The following is a 22,551-nucleotide window of genomic DNA, read 5'->3' as shown; positions in this document are numbered from 1 at the left end:
TGTATCAATATTTAATAGTTTACCCATAACGATTTACCAAGTCTTTTGAAATATGGCAGATGAGAAATAGTTTTTTTTCTCTCTACTTAGCCCTGGATATAAGCCATTTTTAAACATCATTAAGCCGCAACTGCAGAAGCTCAGTGAGATAACAGAAGAGCAAATCCAGCCTGATGCCTTCCAGCCAATTGCTGTGGGTAAGACTCCTGAACAGACCAGTCCCCGGACAGAGGAGAGCAGAGCCTCCTCCAGCCATGGAATCATCCCCCAAAGTGAAGTTGGTGTTAGCAGTATGGTCAGCAGGAAAGAAGAGGACACAACCCGAGCACAGGAGGAAGAACCGTTTCAGGATGGGACTTATGACTGTTCTGTGTCCTAACAACATAGAGGTAACAACATGACAGGCAGTATTAATTAGCAGCAGTGTGCAACCATGAGTACATTGTGACCTAGTTGAATTATTTAACGGGAAAGAACTCAGCTCAGAGACTATGGTTAAGTATTATCAGATTTTAATGAACTCTTTCTCTAAGAAATATCTTTGACTCCATAAAAATGTGATATCAAATAAAGTATCTTTCATAAAAATTTTTAAGCTACAGTGGAAAGTAATAAAAGAGTATTGTACAGATGTACATGAGAATATTTTGATTTTATTCAAAGGTTGGGGCCTCTTAAACTATGGGATTGTTTTGCTCCAGATAAGCATACTTTTTCAGTACTTACAGATTCTATGTTTTCTGGTTCTGTGTGTGTAGAATGCTTTTTAAAAAATAAATGCTGAGGTGCTTGCTGTAGCTCATTGGGTTCTTGAGCTGCCTGTTTGCTTCCTTGAGTACAGCCTGCTGGACTCCGTAATTGGTCCTTTTGAGTAGAGGGCCTCCCCTTGCACAATATGTGCCAGTGTGATGGAAACATTCTTTGGCTTTACTAGCCTGTTAAATATCTGGGAGTTAATGTGCCTGCTTCAGCAAGCTTGATTCCTACTAGATAATGTGGGCAGAGGTGTGAGGGGTTCTTATCAATTATGCTGATACCACTAAACTATTTTGTATCAAAGAACTATCTTTTTGTGAATATTCTTATGTAAATATACTCAAAGGCACTATTCATATTTTTTAAGGCTTGTATCATAATTTGTAAGGTTTTATGCTGGATTCTGCATGACTATAGTAGATGCTCTTGGAACAAAAACTGGGCTCGCTCTTCTTCCAAGAAATAAGCAGTCTTCATAAAGGAATACAGATTTATTGGCTCAGTCATCAAGTAACAGCAATGGTCCCATTGATCATGAAGTATAACAGGTTTCGTGCAAATTAATGTAATTTCTTATTTATTGCTTTTTTGTAAATTGAATAAAAATAGGCTTTTATGTAAATAGATTACTGAATCCTGTATTATCACAGCTACTAAAAATTAGTATGTAAATAATGCATTCTTCATTGTAAACTTTAAAAAGATTTTATGTGTTTCTAGATATGACTTAAATTTTAGGTTTTTTTACATTATGAAAACAAAACTGCATACTCCTTAGCTGCTTCAGACTAAACACATATCCACTGTAATTATAATTACTTAATAACAGTATTAATTTAGATAGCTTGTTTGTACTGTGCAATTTGAACAAGGAATGCAATGTTATTTTCTATGAAAACTTGTTTATTTTTATAATAACAATGTATTTGATGTGGACCAAATTCGTACCACTATGTAAAAAAAACCTCTTTTCTCACAGTACAGTTATAATTTAGAAATAAAACTTGGTCCTCTGTCCTTGTTTTTAAAAAGTAAATAGTTATCTTAGCTGAATTTCCTTTGAAGGGAAACTCAAAATCATTTTAAAATTGCTTATTTCAAAATTCACCAACCATTTAAAATTATTGTTTGGTAATTTGCTATCATTTACTTTTTACAAGTGCAATAATTTCACATAATAAAATTCCTGAATAGGTGGAGTGTGTGACAATTGGTACCTGGTCCTTCTGGTGCTATTTTTATTTAAGTCTTTGTTTCAAACCGTCTTTCCTCTGAACCTTTTGACAGAATATGTTTTTGTGTGAGTACATGCAGCACACCAGGAAACTAAACTGAAATTTCTTCAGTCCTGTTCCATTAGGGAGATGAACCAGCATCTTTTGTGTTTGGTGTGAATAGTCAATCAATAAAAATGGTTTACCATTATGAACAGCGATCTTTTCAAATATTCTAAATAAAACTGTGCTGAGTTCATCTCATTCTGGAAAGCAGAGCACCAATCTGTTAATGTTATTTCCATAGTTGAGACTGTAAATGAGTATTTTCTTCTATAAAATATTCACTTTTCAGTTAATACAAATAGGAAGCCCCAGGGCAAAAAAAAAAAAAAAAAAAGGCAAGTTTATTGAAATTTTCTGTTTGGTATATAACCACTTAATTCTTTTTAAAAACTCATATTTTATTTTGCTGTACTGTTTGATTTATGTATATGAACTGTTTAAGCCATAGTTTTAACCAGTGAATTTAAATATTTGGTATAATGATTTGAAAGGTTACTGGATACAATTAAGTTATTTGCTGATACCAAAACAAGAACTCATTGGGGGATAGAGTCAACCTTCGCTTGTAATTAAAGCTGCTACTTCTGTAATGTGTATTTTTTACTTGGCAAAGGGCAATAAAACTATTACACAAACTTCTGTTTATTTATCATCTCAGGTTACAGCAAAAAGTATATATATACATTAAAACAACAAAAATCTTCTTTTGATCCAGGTGTGGTGGCACAAATCTGTAGTCCCAACTACTGGGCAGATTAAGATGGGACAATCTCTTGAGCCCAGGTGTTCAAGATCAGCCTGGGCAACATACCAATACCCTGTCTCAAAAAAATTTCTTATTTTTACAATTTTACCTGGAGTTTTTCCTTATGAAATACCTATAAATTCAGGCAGATATATTTAGAATATTCATATGTAGATGTAGAGCTGGCAGCATCCTAAATGCCAGACAACAGAATGTTAGAACAACAGTTAATATAACATGGAAAATGTTCAAAATATAATAAATGATAGAAAATTATGCCATATGACCTCATCGAGCAAGCAATTTTATATTGAAGTGTACAGGAGACTGAGCATCTTTCTCTAATATGGGGGATTAAAAATTATTTTGACTTTCCCATTTTTCTGCATTCCTAAACCTGCTGTTGCTATGAATTTGTTTATTCTGGACATTTCATGATCATATAAAACATGGACTTTTATATCTGACATCCTTTACTTGTGTATCCTTTACTAAGGTACTATTTCATTGTATCAATATAATTAATTCATCAATTCAGCAGTTGAGGGTTTACTTGGGTTTTTTTTCTTCTTTGGGGCTATTATAAATATGAACATTCAGATACTGTAAATTCCCCCCCTTAACTGCAGTTTTACTTTGAGTCTTCAGTTACCATCAGTCAACTAGACTGAGGTCCAAAAATATTAAATGAAAAATTAAAAGAAATAGTTTTAAATAACATTATTATAATTGTTCTGGTAGTTATTAATATCTTACTGTGCCTAATTTATAAATTAAAATTAGTCATGGGTGTGTGTATGTGTAGAAAAAACATGGTGTAAATCAGGTACCATTATAATTTCAGGAATCCACTTCGTAGGGATCTTGGAAGGTAGTCCCATGGATAACAAGGGTCTGACAGTGGAACTGTGGGTCATATGATAATTGTTTAATTTTTTGTTGTTTTTGGAGTACCTGCACTAACATTCCCACTACCAGTGGATGGAGGTCCCAGTCTCTACAAAAAAAAAACTTGTCGTCTACCTTTTTGGTCAAAGCCATTGAAGCTGTAAATGAAATGGGTATGGCAGTATAATTTATATTTTAACTTACTATTTACTGATTACATCTTTTCATATATCATTGAATTGCAAGAGTTTTTTCTATATTTTGAATACTAGGCCCTTACCTGATAAGTGATTTGCAAGAATTCACACACTGTCTTTTTTCCATTGACAGTGGAAACAATTTCCCTAATTCAAATTACATTTATTTATGTTTTCCTATCTATAAAAATTTTATAATTTTAGCTTGTACAGTTAGATTTCTGAACCATTTTTAGTTAACTATTGCAAATGGATATTCAGTTGAGCATCATTTATTGAAGAGATTTTTTTTTTCTCAGTGAATTGCCAAAAATCAATTGACTCTAAATGTCTAGGTTTATTTCTAGACTCTCAATTAACAGTCATCTGTATGTTACAACGATCTCAGTGTTTATTCTTTACAACAGTAACGTGCTGTCTTTCTTGACTGTTCTTGCTTTCTAGGAAATTTTGAAAGTGTGAGTCCTAACTTCATTTTTTTTTTTTTTTAAAGCCATTTCAGCTATTCTGGGTCCTTTGAAGTCCCATATGAATTTTAGGATCAACTTGTGATTTCTGCACTAAACAAAAAGTCAGCTGATTGATGACAGGTGTTATATTCAATCTACAAATCAGTTTTAGGAATACTGGTCTTTAATTTCTTTTAGCAATGCTCTTTGTAGTTTTCAGTTTAAAGGGTTTGTGCTTTTGTTAACATATTCCTAAGGATTTTGTTCTTCATATTCTTGTAAATGAAATTCATTTTTGTTTTATTTGTATAGAAATTGATATTGAAGACCTCAATAACTGTAAGGTTGTTGTTCCACTGGTGTGTGTATGTATGTAGATTCCTTAGATAGATAGATTTCTATATAGATTGTGTCATTTGCAGATAGTTTGAACTCGACCTTTTCAATCTGGATGCCCTTTCTTTCCCTTGCCAAATAGCCATCAGGACAACAATGAATAACAATGGCAACAATGGACATCTTGTCTTCTTCCTGATCTCACAGGGAAAGATTTCAGTCTCTCATCATTAACTATCATGTTAGCTTCAGGTTTTTTATAGCTGACTTTACCACGTTGAGTTGCCTCCGAAGTTTGTTGGGAATTTTTTTCATCACTGGCAGGATTTTCTATTTGTAAACACTGTTGCATCTACTGAGATGATCATGTGTGTTTTGCCCTTTTTTAGATTTGATTTTGAACGTTAACCCAACCTTGCATTCCTACTTGGTCATGGTGTAGAGCCAAATTAGATAAAAAGAAATTTTTTGCATATCAAATATGGAAGTAGTAATTTCAAAAAAAATTGATGTACTTCAGAATTCCATAAATATTTCAACTAAACAGATACAAGGCACAAGTACATCTTGAGTTTATTTGCCCTAAAAGAAAGGGAGGTATATTAAGAAATTGTCTGGCCATTTCACCTTGAAAGAATTCACTCAGAAAACCTGAATAGAGATCTTTGAATCAGAAGTGTGTGCTCTGTTTTGGTGAATGGTGCTGCCCTTCCCTTGGCTGGAGATTAAACGGTGTGTTACTACTGTCACTGAGAAGTAATTTCTTCCCTCTCTCCTAGACCTACCTCCCCTCCATCATTCATTATTAGCCCTTTGATGATTTAAAACTCCTAAATATGCTACAATTCAACATTTACCAAACAATTTCATTTAAGTTCTATAAAATTCAGATGCATGAACTTCATTCCAAGGTATAAAGATTTCACCTGAAATAATCTGAGTTATTTGCTCATTTCATTCATTGAAATAGCAATTATACCCATATAAGCCATGTCTTTAGCATTAATTAAAAGCTACATAAAACATGAAATAACCAAAATATGGGGATAAAGTAAGCAATTAACAAAGTTTTTTTCTATTAAGAAGATACTAACCAGTATGTTAAAAAGTTTATTTCAGTAACATTGTAAGGCAACAATTAATCCTCAACAAGTCAGCAAACCAGCAAAAAGAAATAGACAGAAACAATCAGTCATCCGAAAGCTTCCTGAGTCAGCAGGCTAGCTTGTGCACCCCACCCTACCCCACCCCAACCCTTGGTGGTAACATCTTAAAGTATCCTACCTTGTTTAATTTCATCTGCTAAACTGGGGAAACAAATACCATGCAACAATCATTCTTAGGTCACATAAGAACTACTTTGAAATCAATTCTTCACACTTTCCCTGAATGTTACAATACTGTGCTACTTTTAAGTTTTGTAGAAAATGCTTCAGTTAGAGTTTAAAAGACCCTTTTAGAAATGTTATTCAAATGATCAGATAAAAGCAGGGGTGGACCTAACAGGTTTATTAGTCCCAGAAGTTACTAACATGATACATTATGTTTACTAACAGGACTGAACACTAATTACTTGACCATTTCTGCATTAAAACAACCTCCCAGATTATTAAGCAGGCAGTAAGAGTAAGTGAGCATCTTGTTATGGGCTTTGCACAATATAAAAGCTTCATAATGCTAAATAAAACAATTGTTTGCCTAGAGAAACAACCCCGAGGCAAACCATGATTATTACTGAAAGGAGAAACAGTAGCCTTCCCCATAGTGGGGGCGGGGGAATCACAGAGAACAGATTTTTCATAGTGTTCTCAACATGGTGTTTTACTTTTTTCTATAAATAATCTCTAATAATCTATTTCAGATTAACCACAGGGACAGACTATATGCTTAATTTTGAAATTCATAGAGAAACTATCATTGTGTTACTTTTTCTCTGAACGATGATTCTATACAAGCTATAAGTCCTGCAAACCTTATGTACTACTAAGCATATGCAGCAGGAGCCACACACTTCAAGCACTTGAGTCTGATAAAATGATTTTTACTAACTCCAGGAAAAGCAATGACTCCAGTGTTAATGCATGTGAAAGCTCTGGCCAAAGCCCTGCTACCTACACATGAGCACGGTTTTTAGGAAGTCATAAATTAGGCAATCTGAGGAGCATGATTTAAGAGCACATTGTACACATCACACAAGCAATTTCAAGAAAGTTATCTCTTGTGATGCACACTTAGTATGTTCTTGCTATGCAGACAGATCTCAGGGCCGCTTTTCAAGAAGCATTCCTCTTGTTCCTGCATCACCTGAGAATTTTTTTTTTCTATGGCTTTCAACTGGTTTTGGCCTGTGCTTACTAACACAGAATTTGTCTTATTACGTCTTAATGAAAAAAAAAACAACTTTAGTGCTATTTACCAATTATCTCACCACACTCTATTTGTTGCTTTGTTATACCTCACAAGCTAGACACCCCCCCATCCATCTTCAAAATGAAAAGCACCTTTAAGGCCTAGTGCTGCCGTGATACAGGATTTGAACACTAACAGTTCTAGTGGTCTCATTCCCATGTAAGCCACAACTTCAAGTCTCAGGAAAGCCAGTCTCACTGGACAGTAAGTTATCAGGAAATTATGCAACTGGCTAGAAAACAAAAAAGGACCCAGTGTATCAATAAAATCATCCTAAAGGATTAACCTTGTATAACAAAAGACTCCTACAAAACAGAATATTTGTAAAATACCCACCATTCCCTATCCTCCCCACAGCTCGCACCCCAGAATAGCCACATTGGCAACTCGGTGCTCTGAGGAAGGATATTCAGGCTGTATACTTCCATAATTTTTCTGAACCAAAAGAACCATAAAAACCCAGAGGGAAATACAGCTGAGCAAAATATTCCCCTTCTCAATCTGCTAAGATGGAAGCAGAGAACACGTTTCAGAGGACAATAGGAAACCACCTCAGGAAAGTAGCATGGCAACAGCTCTGACTATTCGGCTAGCTCTGCACAGGGCTCCACATTTACACCAAGCACACTCTACAGGCTGTCTGAAGAAATACAATACTTAGGGCTTCCAGAGTCCCACCCTTCTTCCACAGTCCTTATGGGAGTCATTACCATAATGAACGGTATTTTTACCCACCTCTACTAATAAAACAAATGATCTTGGGTTTTAAGTAGAAATGACTTTTATCTTGTTAATGGTGGTCTGACAGTCTAAATTTTGTTGATCCTAGAGAGGCAGCTATTGGAACTGGTTTGTTGGCTCTTGTCCTTAAGGTCATAAAAAATGACATTATGTGTGTAATGGCAATACCCACATGTGATTAAGTACCAGAAAATGGCATTTTCAAGTGTCAAAAAGGTCACACTTCACAATCCCAATTTAACCCATACAGTGGCTGGCCCTAAAGAGTGTTAACCCAAAAAGCTTTTTGAACATATGCTCATTAAAATTCATTGACTTACGTTACAAATATCCATGTAACTGTCACATGAGTATCCCTTGGGCACGTACTTAAGAGCTTATCCACAAGATTAAAACACAAAGAGACTGTAGGTGCACACCCAAGCAGAGGGAAATGTCCAATCTGGGAATTTCTCCTTCAGAGCATCTAACTGAGAGGATCTCTTGTCTTCCCCAGATAAATAGTGGGCAGCAATGGCTACAGTAACCATTCCTTCAGGCTGTTCTTCTACGACCTGCCGGAGATAATCAGTTAGTTCTCTGAAGCCAGATAACTGAATTCAAGGTTTTTGTTAAATATCACCTGGAAAATTCCAACCTGCACTTCTATCCAGAACTGCCATGCAGAGGCTTGGAGTCCATGGGAATAAAATACAAAATAGTCACCTCCTTTGCTTGTGACTGGGGTACCATTACCAAGAGACCACTGGAAAAGTGTTGACCCTTTGTGGGGTCTAACATAGAATGACATATGGCTTGGTCCTATAAGAGAAGAGGAAGAAAGAACAGTTACATCTTTAAAAAAGCATCAAGAAAAGGCAATAAACCCACCTCCCAAACTCTACTATGAAGGTGCGTGCCTTGTATCACTTTAAATGTATTCACTACAGACCTAATGGAGGCCTACCAGTTTGGACATTTGATGCATTATCCAACAAAGTTAAGCAATGAAGCACAGCAGAAAGGGCAAAAAATCTAAACAAGAAAGCCTATGTTAAGTATTGATACTGTCAAGTGCTATATGATATTAGGAATTCATTTAATCTCTTCATCTATGAATTTTTTGAGAGGATTATATTAGAAAAAGCATGGGAGGGCTGGGGTTGTGCCTCAGCAGGAGAGCACTCACCTTGCACGTGTGCAGCCCTGGATTCAACCCTCAGCACCACATAAAAATAAATAAATTAATAAATGTATTGTGTCCGACTACAACTAAAAAATAAATACATATAAAAAAAGAAAAAGCATGGGGAAGTTGGGAAGACTTCAAAGTATTATAAAAGTACTGAGACAATTATGAATCAAGTTGTAATTTCAGAGAGTTGATATTAACAATTTAAAATAGTTGACACTAGGGGCTGGGGATGTGGCTCAAGCGGTAGCACGCTTGTCTGGCATGCGTGCGGCCCGGGTTCGATCCTCAGCACCACATACAAACAAAGATGTTGTGTCTGCCGAGAACTAAAAAATAAAAATATTAAAATTCAAAAAAAAAAAAAAATAAAAAATAAAATAAAATAGTTGACACTAATTTTTCCCTTTTTGCAGTACAATGAAACAGTTAAATTTTGATAATTTAATTAGCACTAGATACTTCCAAGAAACTAACAACAGTGGTTATCAAACTAAAAATAAAACTTAAAAAAACCACCCCCTCAGCCAAATTTTAACTTTATTTTCAAATTTGACTGAGGGGGTGGTTTTTTGTAACTCAAATTTGAGAAGAATAAATAAATAAATTCATATGCTCCTGCCTGCCTTGTTCCTGCTACAAGTTTTGTGGCAAACAAAGGCAGACCAAGCAAGTCCACCCTAAATCTGAGAATAGCACATGACCAGTTAAAGCAAAGTTTATGGGGAAGCTACTTAAAGGACACACTATTTGACCTATCAGTTTTCAAAAGCGAAGCTTCTAAGGGAGAAATAAAGCAAAGAAAAAAAGAAAGGAAAAAGAAACCAGGGATGGGAGGGTGGAGGTGTAAAGAAACAAAAAGGGCAGATTTATGGTCCAGCAAGACCAAAGCAAAATAGAAACGGGAAGACATAAAACCTATCCACACCAAAACGAATTCAAAAATTTATTAAAAAATCTAAACTTTGTTATACTGACAGAAGAGCAACCCATTGGCTAGGAGTCTTACAAACACCCAATAACCACAAAAGTGAGGAAGAAAAGGACAAACAGGACTATATAGCTATTAGAAAACAAAATGAGAACACACCTCAAAACAACCATTAAGTAAAAGAAAACTAAGCCAACATTCTCAACTAAATATGATAACAAGAACATTTTGGATCTATGGGGAAAACAGTAGCATGAATCAGAAATTCTAAACCTTAGAAATGCATATACTACAAGGAAAAATTAAAAGAATTGATAGAACTTCCATTTCTTTTCTAAGGTCTAGAAAAAGAAATGGAAGAAAAGGTAGACTAAATTATAACATGCCCAAGGCAAAAGAGTCTCCAGATCTAAAGAAAGGTAGCAAAGTACTAAGAAAAGAAAAAGGAAAAGAAAGAAAGGTCAAGAGAGGTAAAGATGGAAGGTAGGTCAAAAGGAAGCAACATTCAATGTATATCACTAAAGAAGAAAAATAAAACAATGGAACATGGTCAGTATTCAAATCGGTAATCCAAGGAAACTTCCCAGAAGTAAAAGATCTGAATCTACACGTTACAAAGTCTTACTGGTAACCTTATTATATCAACCTAGAATGAAAAACCTAAAAAGAAAAAATAGCAAAGCAACCCCCAGGAACTCCAGAGACTTGAGACAAGATTGCAAGTTCAAGACCAGCCTCAACAACTTAATGAGACTGTCTCAAAATAAAAAAGAAAGGATTGAGGATGTGACTCAGTGGTAAAGTGCCCCTGGGTTAAATACCCATTAACAAACAAAAATTCAAGGTCTTCAGTAAAAGCATCAAATACTTTATAGGGCTAAGAGAATTAGACTGGCATCAAACTGCAAAATCAATATACAAAGCAACAATGAGAAGAATTTTTTAAAACAATATTTTAGAGTATGAGCAACATTTTTATGTCCACCACTTGTCCTTCAAGTATCATGCTATATATAACATCACCAGTTTTAAACAAACACACCTAAACATAAACACAGCACTCAAGAGCCCCTAGTTGAGAAGGCAAGAGGATAAGATTCATCCAACAAAGAAAGAACTGCAAAAACTGCAACAAAAGCACTTAGAGTGGGTGTTTTAATATTTCTGAATGCATTGCTAAAACATACTCAAGTGAAGTTGGACAAGACAGATATTACATGTAACACAAATCAGAAGAAAACTGAAGAGGCAAAGAGAAAAATGGAATAAGCAAATTTTGTAGGAGTTAAAATAATACACCATTTAAAAACCAACAGATAGTAAAAGGTCAAATAAGGGCTTAAAACAAAAAAATTTTATAAATGCCAAGTTTTTAATAAGCAAAGAAGACATCATAGAAACAGGTATATGGCAAATAAAATAAACATAATTCCATGAAATCATGACAGTAGAAACCAATGTATCAATCAGCTAGAGGCAGAAGAACTGGTATAGCAGAAACAGAACTATATTTGCAGGTGATATGCAGTAGTCAATAAATCCCACCTGAGGTCTATTTTTTTAATGGGCCTCAGGCTAAGAATGGTTTTTACATTTTTAAAAAGCAGTTAACCAGGGCTGGGGTTGTAGCTCAGCAGTAGAGTGCTTGCCTTGCAAGCAAGCAGGAGGTACTGGGTTCAATCCTTGGCACCACATACAAAAATAAAGATATTTTTTTTTAAAAAAAGCAGTTAACCAAAGAATTAAAAAAAAAAAAAATCTGTGACAGATATATATGGCAAAGCCTAAAATATTTACTATGTGGCCCTTTAGAGAACAAAGTTGAATAATCCCTGGTACAACTGAAGAATCTGAGAGTATTAAGGATAAAACTAGCATAAAAATAGGTAGTAGGATATAAAACTGACAGAAATAAACTGCCTTCATACCTACAAAAAAACAACGTAAAAGGATATAATGATAGAGACAGTCCCCAATTACAATACCAATAAAATCTAGATGAGGAAAAATTTAAAACATTCCTGAAAGACATAAAAACATCTGAACAAAAGACAAGTCACTCCCAGTCGATGGACAGGGTGATTCAATAACAGTTATCCTAAAGTTAATTTATGAATTTATCATGGTACTCCAAAAAATACCAATAAGCAATAAGGAGTTAAGACAAATTATTACTAAAGCTCATGTGGGAAAACATAAATAGCATGAAAAATAATGGGGGGGATTACAAATTTAACTCTTCAAATCACAAATTTAAACTTTATAAAGCTTGTATAATTAAAAGTGTGATAAATGGTACACAAATAGATCCATGCAAACACAGATAATTGTTGGCAAAGGCACCAAAGGAACTCAATGGAGAAAGTGTGTTCAACAAATGGTGCTAGGACAACTGAATATCTATAGAGAAAAAAGCCTTGAACCTACACCTCACACCATACATGAAAATTAAAAGTGGGTCAGAGGCCTATAAAAGCTAAAGCCATAGCTTCTAGGAGAAACAGTCTATTTTCATGACTTCTGGGTAGGCATAGATTTTTTTTTTTTTAACACAGAAAATCCTGATAAATTAGGCTTCATAAAAATTTAAAATTTCTATACACCAAAAGATAAAATTAAGAGAATGAGTAAGAAAATCTTCACAATGTGTATCTCATGAAGGACTTTATCTAGAAAATACAAAGTCTTACAAGTCAATAAGCAACTCAATTTTACAAAAATGGGAAAAGACATAAAGAAACAAAGCAAGATATGTGAGTGGCCAATAGTACTTGAAAACATGTGCTACACTATTATCAGAAAAATGCAAGATACACCCCCCCACTAGAAATGATAAAATGAAAAAGACCATGGGAAGACTAGAAATTTCATATATTACAAGTTGGGAGTGAAATGTAGAACAATCTTAAAAAACTAAACATGTCTACCTTATGAACTCAGCAATTCTAATATATATTTGTCCAAAAGACACCTATGTCCAAAAAACACCTATTTCCCACCCCCCCCCAAAAAAAGCTTTATACAAGAATGTTAATAATAGCCTTATTTACATCAACCCCAAACTAGAAACAAATTAATTCAAGTGTCTATCAACAGGAGAATAATAAACTATGAGATCTTTGTATGACTACTATTCAGCAACAGAAAGGAAAAAAATACTGATACTCAAATAACATAGCTGAATCTCAAAAGCCTTTGCTTAATGACCTAGACAATTACATACTGGATGATTCCATTTATTTAAAGTTCAAGAACAAGCCAAATAACCTGTGAATGTAAAAATCAAAATATGCATTAGTGAAGTTCAGAGAGACTGGAAACATGCATAAAAGAAATATTCTGGGCAATGGAAATTTCTGTATCTTCATGGGGATGAAGGTTTCATAAGTAAATATATGCTTTTACCAAAACTAATGAAACGAAATAAGATCTTCATATTTCACTGTATGTAAATTAGGTCTTAAAAATACAAAGTGAAGGGGAAAGTCATATTTGAAAATACTTTTCAATCATGAATATTCTAGGCATCTTTTTTTTTAATTGGTGCTTTTTAGTTATACATAACTAGACAACTTTCTACCATGTGAGTGGTACTCAATAAAGAAAGTACAGAGCAGAAATTGTGGAACCAACCCAGATGCCCTTCAGTAGATGAATGGATAAAGAAACTCTGGTATATATACACAATGGAATATTATTCATCATTAAAAATATAATCATGGCATTTGCAGGCAAATGGATGGAGTTGGAGGATATTATGCTAAGTGAAGTAAGCCAATCCCAAAAACCAAATTCCAAATGTTTTCTCTGATATAAGGATGCTGATCCATAATGGAGATGGTGGGGAGCATGGGAGGAATGGAGAAACTTTAGATAGGGCAAAGAGGAGAGGGCAGGCGGGTAGAAAAGACGGTGGAATGAGATGGACATCATTACCCTAAGTACATGTATGAAGACATGAATGGTGTGACTCTACTTTGTGTACAACCAGAGACATGGAAAATTGTGCTCTACAAGTGTACTATTAATTGAAATGCATTCTGCTATCATATATAACAAATTAGAAAAAATTTTTTAAAAGGGATGTAGTCCAGTGGTAGAGTGCTTGAGTAGCATAAATGAGGCCCTGGGATCAATTACCAGCACTGCAAAACTTAAAAGAAGGTACAGAGTAAACAACTATACAAGTGATCCTAGAAAAACAGAACCAACTAAATGTATGGTGAGTATTTATTTTTTAAATTTTGCTGACATGATTGTGGAGGCAGGCAAGTCCAAAATTTGCAGGGTAGGCCAGCAGGCTCAAAACCTGGGAAAAAAATCCTACAGTATGAGTGCAAAGGCAGTCTGCTGGCAGAATTCCCTGGTAGTGATTTCCTTAAGGATTTCACTGACTGGATGAGGTCCTGAAAGTCAGTCAATCTGCTTGACTCAAAGTCCACTGATGTTCATGTTAATCTTATCACAAATATTTATTTTACAGAAATATCTAGAATAGCTTTGTCCAAATCTCAGGGTTCTGTGACCTAGCCCAAACTGACACATAAAGTTAACTATCACACTTCCCAAAGACAAGTCACTAGAAAGGGAAACAAACAATCCTCATTTGCTTATTCTTGTTTTTTAATATTTATTTTTTAGTTTTAGATGGACACAGTACCTTTATTTTATTTACTTATGTATTATGTGGTGATGAGGATTGAACCCAGTGCCTCGCACGTGCTAGGCAAGCACTCTACCACTGAGCCACAACCCCAGCTCATCATTTGATTATTCTTTTTTTTTTTTTTATAGTTTGCTTATTCTTAAAAAAATAGCTAGTAATCATGCAAACTCTGTCAGCTACTGAAGATGAGACAAATTTCCTATATCATATATTTCTCTTCTTTGTCAAGCATCTGTCTCCCTACTAAGAGGAAAATGTTCAAGCAGGCTGCTTACTTAAGAGAATAAAACTGCCAAACTAAATAATTCAATGTATTTGGAGTACTCTTTAAAAGTACTGGATGCCAAGAATAGAGAAACCATCCACATCTGCCTCCCTTGAATTCTAATGGAAACAAAAGCATGAATTAAATAATTAGTGCTACCACAGAGCTGTACAAAGGAAAGAAAAAGTGGAAGGATGGCACTTGCTCACTTTGATGGAGAGGAAGACCAGAGAAGTCTTCGTATTTTACAAAGCAGAGAAGGGTAGAATTGGAATAGAAGGTACTACCAAGAAAGTCTCAGTGGGGTGCTTAAAAAAAAAAAAAAACTTCAAACATACACAGTGGCTAGACTGCTGAAGATATGGACTGTCAGAGAGTTTGAACCTATTCAGCAAGCATGGAACTTCAAGTTTTTTACATAAAGAAGCAACATTAGGGCTGGAGATGTGGCTCAAGCGGTAGCGTGCTCGCCTGGCATGCGTGCGGCCCAGGTTCGATCCTCAGCACCACATACAGACAAAGATGTTGTGTCCGCCAAATACTAAAAAATAAATATTAAAATTCTCTCTCCAAAAAAAAAAAAAGAAGCAACATTATCAAATTTATTTTTGAAAGGATAAACTGGCAGCACCATAAAGGATATCCTAGCAAGAAAACTTATAGGCCAAAACATCAACAGAGAAGGTAGAAGAGCTAACTACCAGTTTTTGTTTGTTTTTTTTATTATTTCTTACATACATGACAATAGTGGAGTGCATTACATTTATAATTATCCATTCACAGCACAATTTTTCATAACTCTGTATATAAAGTATGTTCATGCCAAATTATTCCATTATATATGAGCTCTCTTATTTTTTTTTTTTTGCATATAATTCTAACTACCAGTTTTAAACATGGAGATGGGAAGAAAATGTACTAAGAAAGGTAAACAAAGTCATAATATCTACCTATGCCAGTTCAAGTGCTATTATGGATCTAACAATGAACCAATATCTGACACTACAAAGTTCTTCAGCAGAGTTCCCTAAAAGTCATAACCAACCTCATTTTCTTTTAGAGACACGATAAGCTCCTAAATTGCTAGTTATTGTAATAAATTTGATGAGGAAAACCACATGCAACTTACTGTAAAGTTTAAGTGATGGGTCAAAGAAAAAAGTGTCATATGACCTACCAGTTGCTTCAGAGATCAAGTACATAAAACCCCAGGGAGAGAGGAATCAAGAATGCTATGTTATAAAGCATCCGTACTAGCCAAACAGTTCAGTGTTATTTGAAGGTGGACTTATTACAAGCTCTAAAGCAACCATTAATTAAAATGGAGATAATTGATTTTCTAAGAGAGTAAATAAAAACAGAAAATACAAAATCCTCAATTAAAACTTGTATAATATAGGAGTAACTTGGAGTTAAATGAAGAAAGGAAGAGCACTGGAGAGGAAACAAGTGAAGATAAAAATTTTCTCATTTTTCTTATTTTAACTGATCTAACAGATAATAGTTTGCTCAAGATAACAGTGGCAACAATATATTTTATTATGTATGCTTACATGGTTACATTTGAATGACAAAAATGATATAGGGGAAACAGGAAAAATTAGGATTTTTTCATTATTATAAAATACTCATACTACTCATGATATGTAGAGTGTTATTTGAAAGTGGGCTTGGATTAGCTGTAAACATACATAGCAAACACTAAGGCAACCACCAAAAAAAAAGTTTAAAAAGAAGTATTACTGATTGCTAAAAAAGTAAAGAAAATGAAATCATATAAAATGCTCAATTAAAACTATATGGAGCAAAAAATTTTAAAGAAATGGAAGGCATAAATAGAAACAAAAACAAGGGCAATAAATATAAAACAGTAACAAATATGGTATATTCTAATCCAAATATCAATAATCATTTGAATATCAATAGTCTAAATGTACCAATTAATAGATTTTCTGACTGGATCAAAAAACAAGACCAAACAAGAAACATACTTAAAATATGAAGACAAATATATTAAAAAACTGGAGAGCTATATTAATTATAGACAATGCAGACTTCAGAGCATGAAAAATTATCAGGTATAAATGGGCATTATATAATAATAAAGGGTCAGTTCTATAAGATGACATAATCTTTAATGTATATGTATCTAAAAACAAAGCATCAAAATAGGTGGAACAAAAACTCAAAATTAATAAGGATATAGTTGAACTGAACAATATCAGCAATCACACAGATCTAAGTGACATTCATAGAATCTTCACCCAATAGCAGTAGCATACATTTCTTTCTAAGCACACATGGAGCATTCCATAAAAGACCATATCCTCACTGTACAGCACACCTCAGCAAATTCAGAACAGAAATTATGCAAAGTATGCTCTCAGATCCCAATGAGATTAAACTAGAAATCAATATCAGAAAAACAACTGGAAAATCTTGAATTATTTGGAAATAACATATTTCTAGGTAATAAACAGGTCAACAAAAGTCATCTCAAGGGCTGGGGTGTAGCTCAGTGGTATAGCACCACTGGGTTTTAGGGGAAAGTATATATGCAACTTATTTAAAAATTTAAGAAATAAGGACAGAAGAAAAAAACCTGTTATCTGACTTACCCGTTGCTTCAAATGTTAACCTTACAGAATCCCAAGGTGTCTGTTCTTTGGATATAAGTCTGAAATAAGCAGGATTTCTTGGAGAAACTTCGGGGGCAGGAAGATACCAGTTTTTCCTATTTGGAAAGGTAGCTTCAATGTTTGGCATATCTTACTAGTTGACAGCTTCTATAACTCATGAAGTATTCATAATACATGAACACATTCTTAGATATGAAAAAAAACTGAATAATATTATAACACCAACTCCTCTGAAACCCAGGTTATTGTATAATAAAACTTTCCCAAATTTAAGAAGAGAGGAGTTACCTAGCTGATCCATAATGCATTCTATTTCTTCTCATCTAATCCTTTACTACCAAATCATAAAAACTAGAAATAAAATCTGAGATTGATGCTTAACTGCTATCCATTTTAATAACTAGGAGGGTCACCCTTTCTAACTACTCACAATTCTATAGACTTTTTAAATTTGAAAAAACAAAAGTACTTTTCTGAGTGCTTAATCCCACTAAAGAACAGGAATTTTATACTAATAGAAAAACAGTATAATCAGCATTTGACTTTTGGGTTAAGGATAAAAGTTTAAGTAACAAGGTACTGACAGAACTTGAGAGCAAACTAACCCCTACTTAAACAGGAAAGTAATGAACCAACCTGATCAAAAAGTGTACTGGAAGATACCACGGGAACCCACAAAGGGGGGCATTCTCCTCACAGTGAGCCCGGATGGTGTCATTGATCTCAGGAACATGAGGTGTTATGTGAGACATTCCAGTATAATCAAACCCATTAATCCATATTCCAGAGTCTCTTTTAACTATGTTTCCTTCCAAGTCATGAAATGTTCTAGTCATATGCTGAAAAGAACAAGACTTATGAGAAAATTCTTTCAACTAGTTCACCCACGTTCCCACCCCAAATTAATAAATAGTTAAATATGCAACAACAAGTGCTGGCCAGGATGTGGGGAAAAGGGTTCACTTGTACATTGCTGGTGGGACTGCAAATTGGTGCGGCCAATTTGGAAAGCAGTATGGAGATTTCTTGGAAAGCTCAGAATGGAACCACCATTTGACCCAGCTATTCCCCTACTCGGTCTATTCCCTAAAGACCTAAAAAAAAGCACACTATAGGGACACTGCTACATCCATGTTCATAGCAGCACAATTCACAATAGCAAGACTGTGGAACCAACCTAGATGCCCTTCAATAGACGAATGGATAAAAAAAATGTGGCATTTATACACAATGGAGTATTACTCTGCATTAAAAAATGACAAAATCATAGAATTTGGAGGGAAATGGATGGCATTAGAGCAGATTATGCTAAGTGAAGCTAGCCAATCCCTTAAAAACAAATGCCAAATGTCTTCTTTGATATAAGGAGAGTAACTAAGAACAGAGTAGGGATGAAGAGCATGAGACGAAGATTAACATTAAACAGGGATGAGAGGTGGGAGGGAAAGGGAGAGAGAAGGGAAACTGCATGGAAATGGAAGGAGACCCTCAGGGGTATACAAAATTACATACAAGAGGAAGTGAGGGGAAAGGGGGAAAAATATAAGGGGGAGAAATGAATTACAGTAGAGGGGGTAGAGAGAGAAGAGGGAAGGGGAGGGGGGAGGGGGGATAGTAGAGGATAGGAAAGGCAGCAGAATACAACAGACACTAGTATGGCAAAATGTAAATCATTGGAGGTGCAACTGATGTGATTCTGCAATCTGTATACGGGGTAAAAATGGGAGTTCATATCCCACTTGAATCAAAGTGTGAAATATGATATGTCAAGAACTATGTAATGTCTTGAACAACCAACAATAAAAATTAATTTAAAAAAAAATAAAAATAAATAAAAATAAAGCATAATGGTAGACACTCAAAAAAAATTAGATAAATAAATAGTTAAATATGACCAATGTATGTAGATAAAGAGCAGAAATACAAGGGGAAGGCACTCAGGGTTACTAAGTTACTGCTATGATTTTTTTTTTAGCTCAATTTTTTTTTTAACACAATGCCTTTATTTTTATGTGGTGCTGAGGATCGAACCCAGGTCCCACTCTCCGCCGAGCCACAATCCCAGCCCCTATGATTTTTTTTTTTAAACAGGATAATGGATAGTTACATGATTTTTATTGTATCTTACAAATACATTTATCTATTTAAATTTTACATAAAAATGTTTTGGCTGGGCACAGTGTGTGTGCCTATAGTTCCAGCTACTAAGGAGACTGAGGTGGGAGGATCACTTCAGCCCAGGAGTTTAAGACCAGTCTGGGGCATATGGAGAGATCCAGTCTTAAAAAAAGAAAAGAAAAAGCCTAATACCCATAATCCTAGAGGCTCGGGAGGCTGAGACAGGAGGATCCCAAGTTCAAAGCCAACCTCAACAAAGATGAGGCGCTAATTAAGTAACTCAGTGAGACCCTTTCTCTAAATAAAATACAAAATAGATCTGGGGATGTGGCTCAGTTGATGGAGTGCCCCTGAGTTCAATCCTGGGTACCAAAAAAAAAAAAAATTTTTTTTTAGCCTATTTCAGATTTAAAAGACTTGAATTAGCTAGAACTCCTTTTAGAGAAGGATTTAAAACAAATACATCCTAAGCACATATATATCCACACTCATTTCCCCTTCAGTGTGTTACATGAAGCTAATTCATACGCAGAGAAAAACAAGAATCGTAGCTCAACACTACATGACAAGCTTGTACCTAACAGAATTCTATGAAAAGGTACCATTCTCCAATTGGAATAGCTCTATTAACAGCAGTAACCAGCCTGAAGAATATGAAACAGGAAAGAAAAAGGGTTGCATAGGGCCAAAGGTGAAAACTGCAGCTGATGGGTGAAATTACCCACTAATTATAAATAAGGTTCTACTGAAACACAGTCAAACTCACTAGCTTAGGTATAGTCTACAGCTACTTTTGTTCTATGAAACAGATGAGCTATAGAGACTGTGTAGCTGACAAGGCCTAAGATATTTATTACTTGCCACTCAGAGGAAAAGTCTGCCAATTTCTGGTGCAGAGGGGAAAAGAGAACCCTCTGGACTTTTTAAAAATAAAAATCTAGTTTATTCTAAGTAAATACTACTGACATGATTATAAAAATAAGCATGTCACTGAAAACCACAATGAACCTCCTAAAAATTATTTATTCTTCACTAAAGGTTGTGCAAATTGTACAACTCATATAAAATGTATCAGTTGTGTCCTTCAGGACTATTTAAAAAAAGAATATTTGACCCCTTTTTAAAATTTCCTAACTTCTAGTATTTTTAATTTTTCTAGTCCTTGAATAATTATCCAGGTTGTGAATGCTTGGGCATTCTGTTGGATTACTCCACAACCCCTAAGGCAGAGAACACATAAATGAAGCTATATCTTTATACTACCGGCTCTAAAAGTATAGAGAAAAAACCTGAAATCTAAAGAACATTCTAAATCTCAATTTCATAATCTCTTAAGTTATTATATTTTCATCATTACATATTACTTTGAATGTTATTTAACCTCAATTTTACTAGCAATTTATAAATATCTATTTTATTTTGCTAGTTTAGTTTTAGTCAGCCTGCAGACAGTTTTGCAATCTGTTTTTCTAAAAGTTCATTATTCTGATCTATATTTGCCTGTTTTTGAGTAGTTTTACAATTTGAATAGTAATAAAAACAACAGGCAAGCATTTACAATTCCACCTCTTGGGAGAAGTACATCTAGCTAATAAGAATGCCCCTTGATTGTCAGTCTTTTCCTCACTGCCATATACACAAAAATATCAAGACCAACTAATTAGGTCAACAGCAAAAAGGTCAGTTGAGTTTCCTGTTCCCTAGTGAAGCTCAAAACATACAACCTGAATTTCCTCTCTTGAATCTCATATCACCCATGCAAAATTGCTCTTACCTGAAGAAAAACTCTTTTTGGCTTTGGATTAGCAGGATTGGAGCTGTACGGAAAAAAAGTTCCACTGCAAACAAGGAGGAATGTAACTGTACACACCAAAGTTAAAGTTAGCATAGTTTTTTTTGTGCTTCTGGCAAGGTAAATGAAGTTAATCTGAAACACAAAAATAGAAAAATTAAAAATTCATATCAGTGACAAGATTTTTTAACTGTATTTTGTAACAGTTATTATCTAAGACAGAAATGCAGAAAATTTATCAGCCTGTGATAACATATTCCAACACACAATAAAATAAAGCACTAATTCTAGGGAATTGAAAATTCCATCACAAGTCAGTACCTAGAAAATGACAGATGCTTCCAACTAGCCAAGATGGTACCTTTTGACAGATAACCAGAAAGCAATGGGAAAAAGATTAAGCAGTGTTCCTATGCTCGATTAAGCAAAGAGAATGTAGATCTGACACTCACCAAGCCATACCTTATATTACTTCTGATTCTATTAATGGCCTTTAATAATTCACACTGCACTGCAGACACCACTGAACTGCATCAAACGTTATGGTATCACAGGCTTTCACTAAAGTACCAAAGACAAGCTTTTTAAGCTTAAGTAGTTATGTTTCAATAAAACTCAAATTCCACCCATAATCCTTTTGCAATGTAGCAAAGAGTAAACTAAACTAGTATTTAGATGTACCTTCAGGGCTTTGCCTGTGGACCTGCATTTGAGGGGGAAAAAAAAATGCATTACAAAGTAAGTCTGTCCCTTTGTGTATTTCAACACAAACAAAACAAATCTAAACATGGGCAATAAAAGGGAATGGCTCAGCCTCAAGGTTGGCATCCATAAAATACTAAATAACAGCTTTTTTCATTATAATCAAGTCCCTGAATTAAAAACTACAGAAAACAAAACTCAGATAGGTCCCAGTTCCCTCAAGGGTTTGAGGTGGTCTGAAAGACACTTGGAGAAACAATGACCTAAACCCAGCTGCCACTTTTGCCCTTTTCATCTAATTGCCCACCTCCAGGTTTAGTAAGTAGAGAAAAACAAGAATGCAAAAATATTTTTGTTGAGATGAAAATGAAAATGTAAGGCCAGGCAAGGTGGAGCATGCCTATAATCCCAGTGACTCAAGAGGATGAGACAGGAGGAGCATAAGTTTGAAGCCAGCCTCGTAACT

The 22,551-nt window shown here is 34.7% G+C and overlaps 2 protein-coding genes across 5 annotated transcripts in view; one reads left to right on the top strand and one right to left on the bottom strand.

Moving 5' to 3' along the window:
- The window catches only part of Ric1 (RIC1 partner of RAB6A GEF complex), a 111,360-nt gene extending 108,689 nt beyond the window's left edge, over positions 1-2,671 (top strand). For all 4 annotated transcript variants that reach the window (XM_076845998.2, XM_076845999.2, XM_076845996.2 and 1 more), the window contains one exon: positions 91-2,671. In XM_076845998.2, coding sequence (XP_076702113.1) covers positions 91-379 — 289 coding nt within the window. In that variant the 3' untranslated portion in view covers positions 380-2,671. The remainder of the gene's footprint in view (positions 1-90) is intronic.
- The window catches only part of Ermp1 (endoplasmic reticulum metallopeptidase 1), a 46,285-nt gene continuing 26,394 nt past the window's right edge, over positions 2,661-22,551 (bottom strand). Inside the window, exons 11-15 of the mRNA XM_076846001.2 lie at positions 21,366-21,518; positions 18,110-18,312; positions 17,453-17,568; positions 8,439-8,602; positions 2,661-8,355 (exon numbers count right to left, since the gene is read on the bottom strand). Of these exons, the coding sequence (XP_076702116.1) occupies positions 8,191-8,355; positions 8,439-8,602; positions 17,453-17,568; positions 18,110-18,312; positions 21,366-21,518 (801 nt within the window). The 3' untranslated portion in view covers positions 2,661-8,190. The remainder of the gene's footprint in view (positions 8,356-8,438; positions 8,603-17,452; positions 17,569-18,109; positions 18,313-21,365; positions 21,519-22,551) is intronic.

This window comes from Callospermophilus lateralis, chromosome 2 (genome assembly GCF_048772815.1).
Source record: "Callospermophilus lateralis isolate mCalLat2 chromosome 2, mCalLat2.hap1, whole genome shotgun sequence".
Lineage (NCBI taxonomy): Eukaryota > Metazoa > Chordata > Mammalia > Rodentia > Sciuridae > Callospermophilus > Callospermophilus lateralis.
This window is presented reverse-complemented; position numbering and strand designations above follow the sequence as displayed.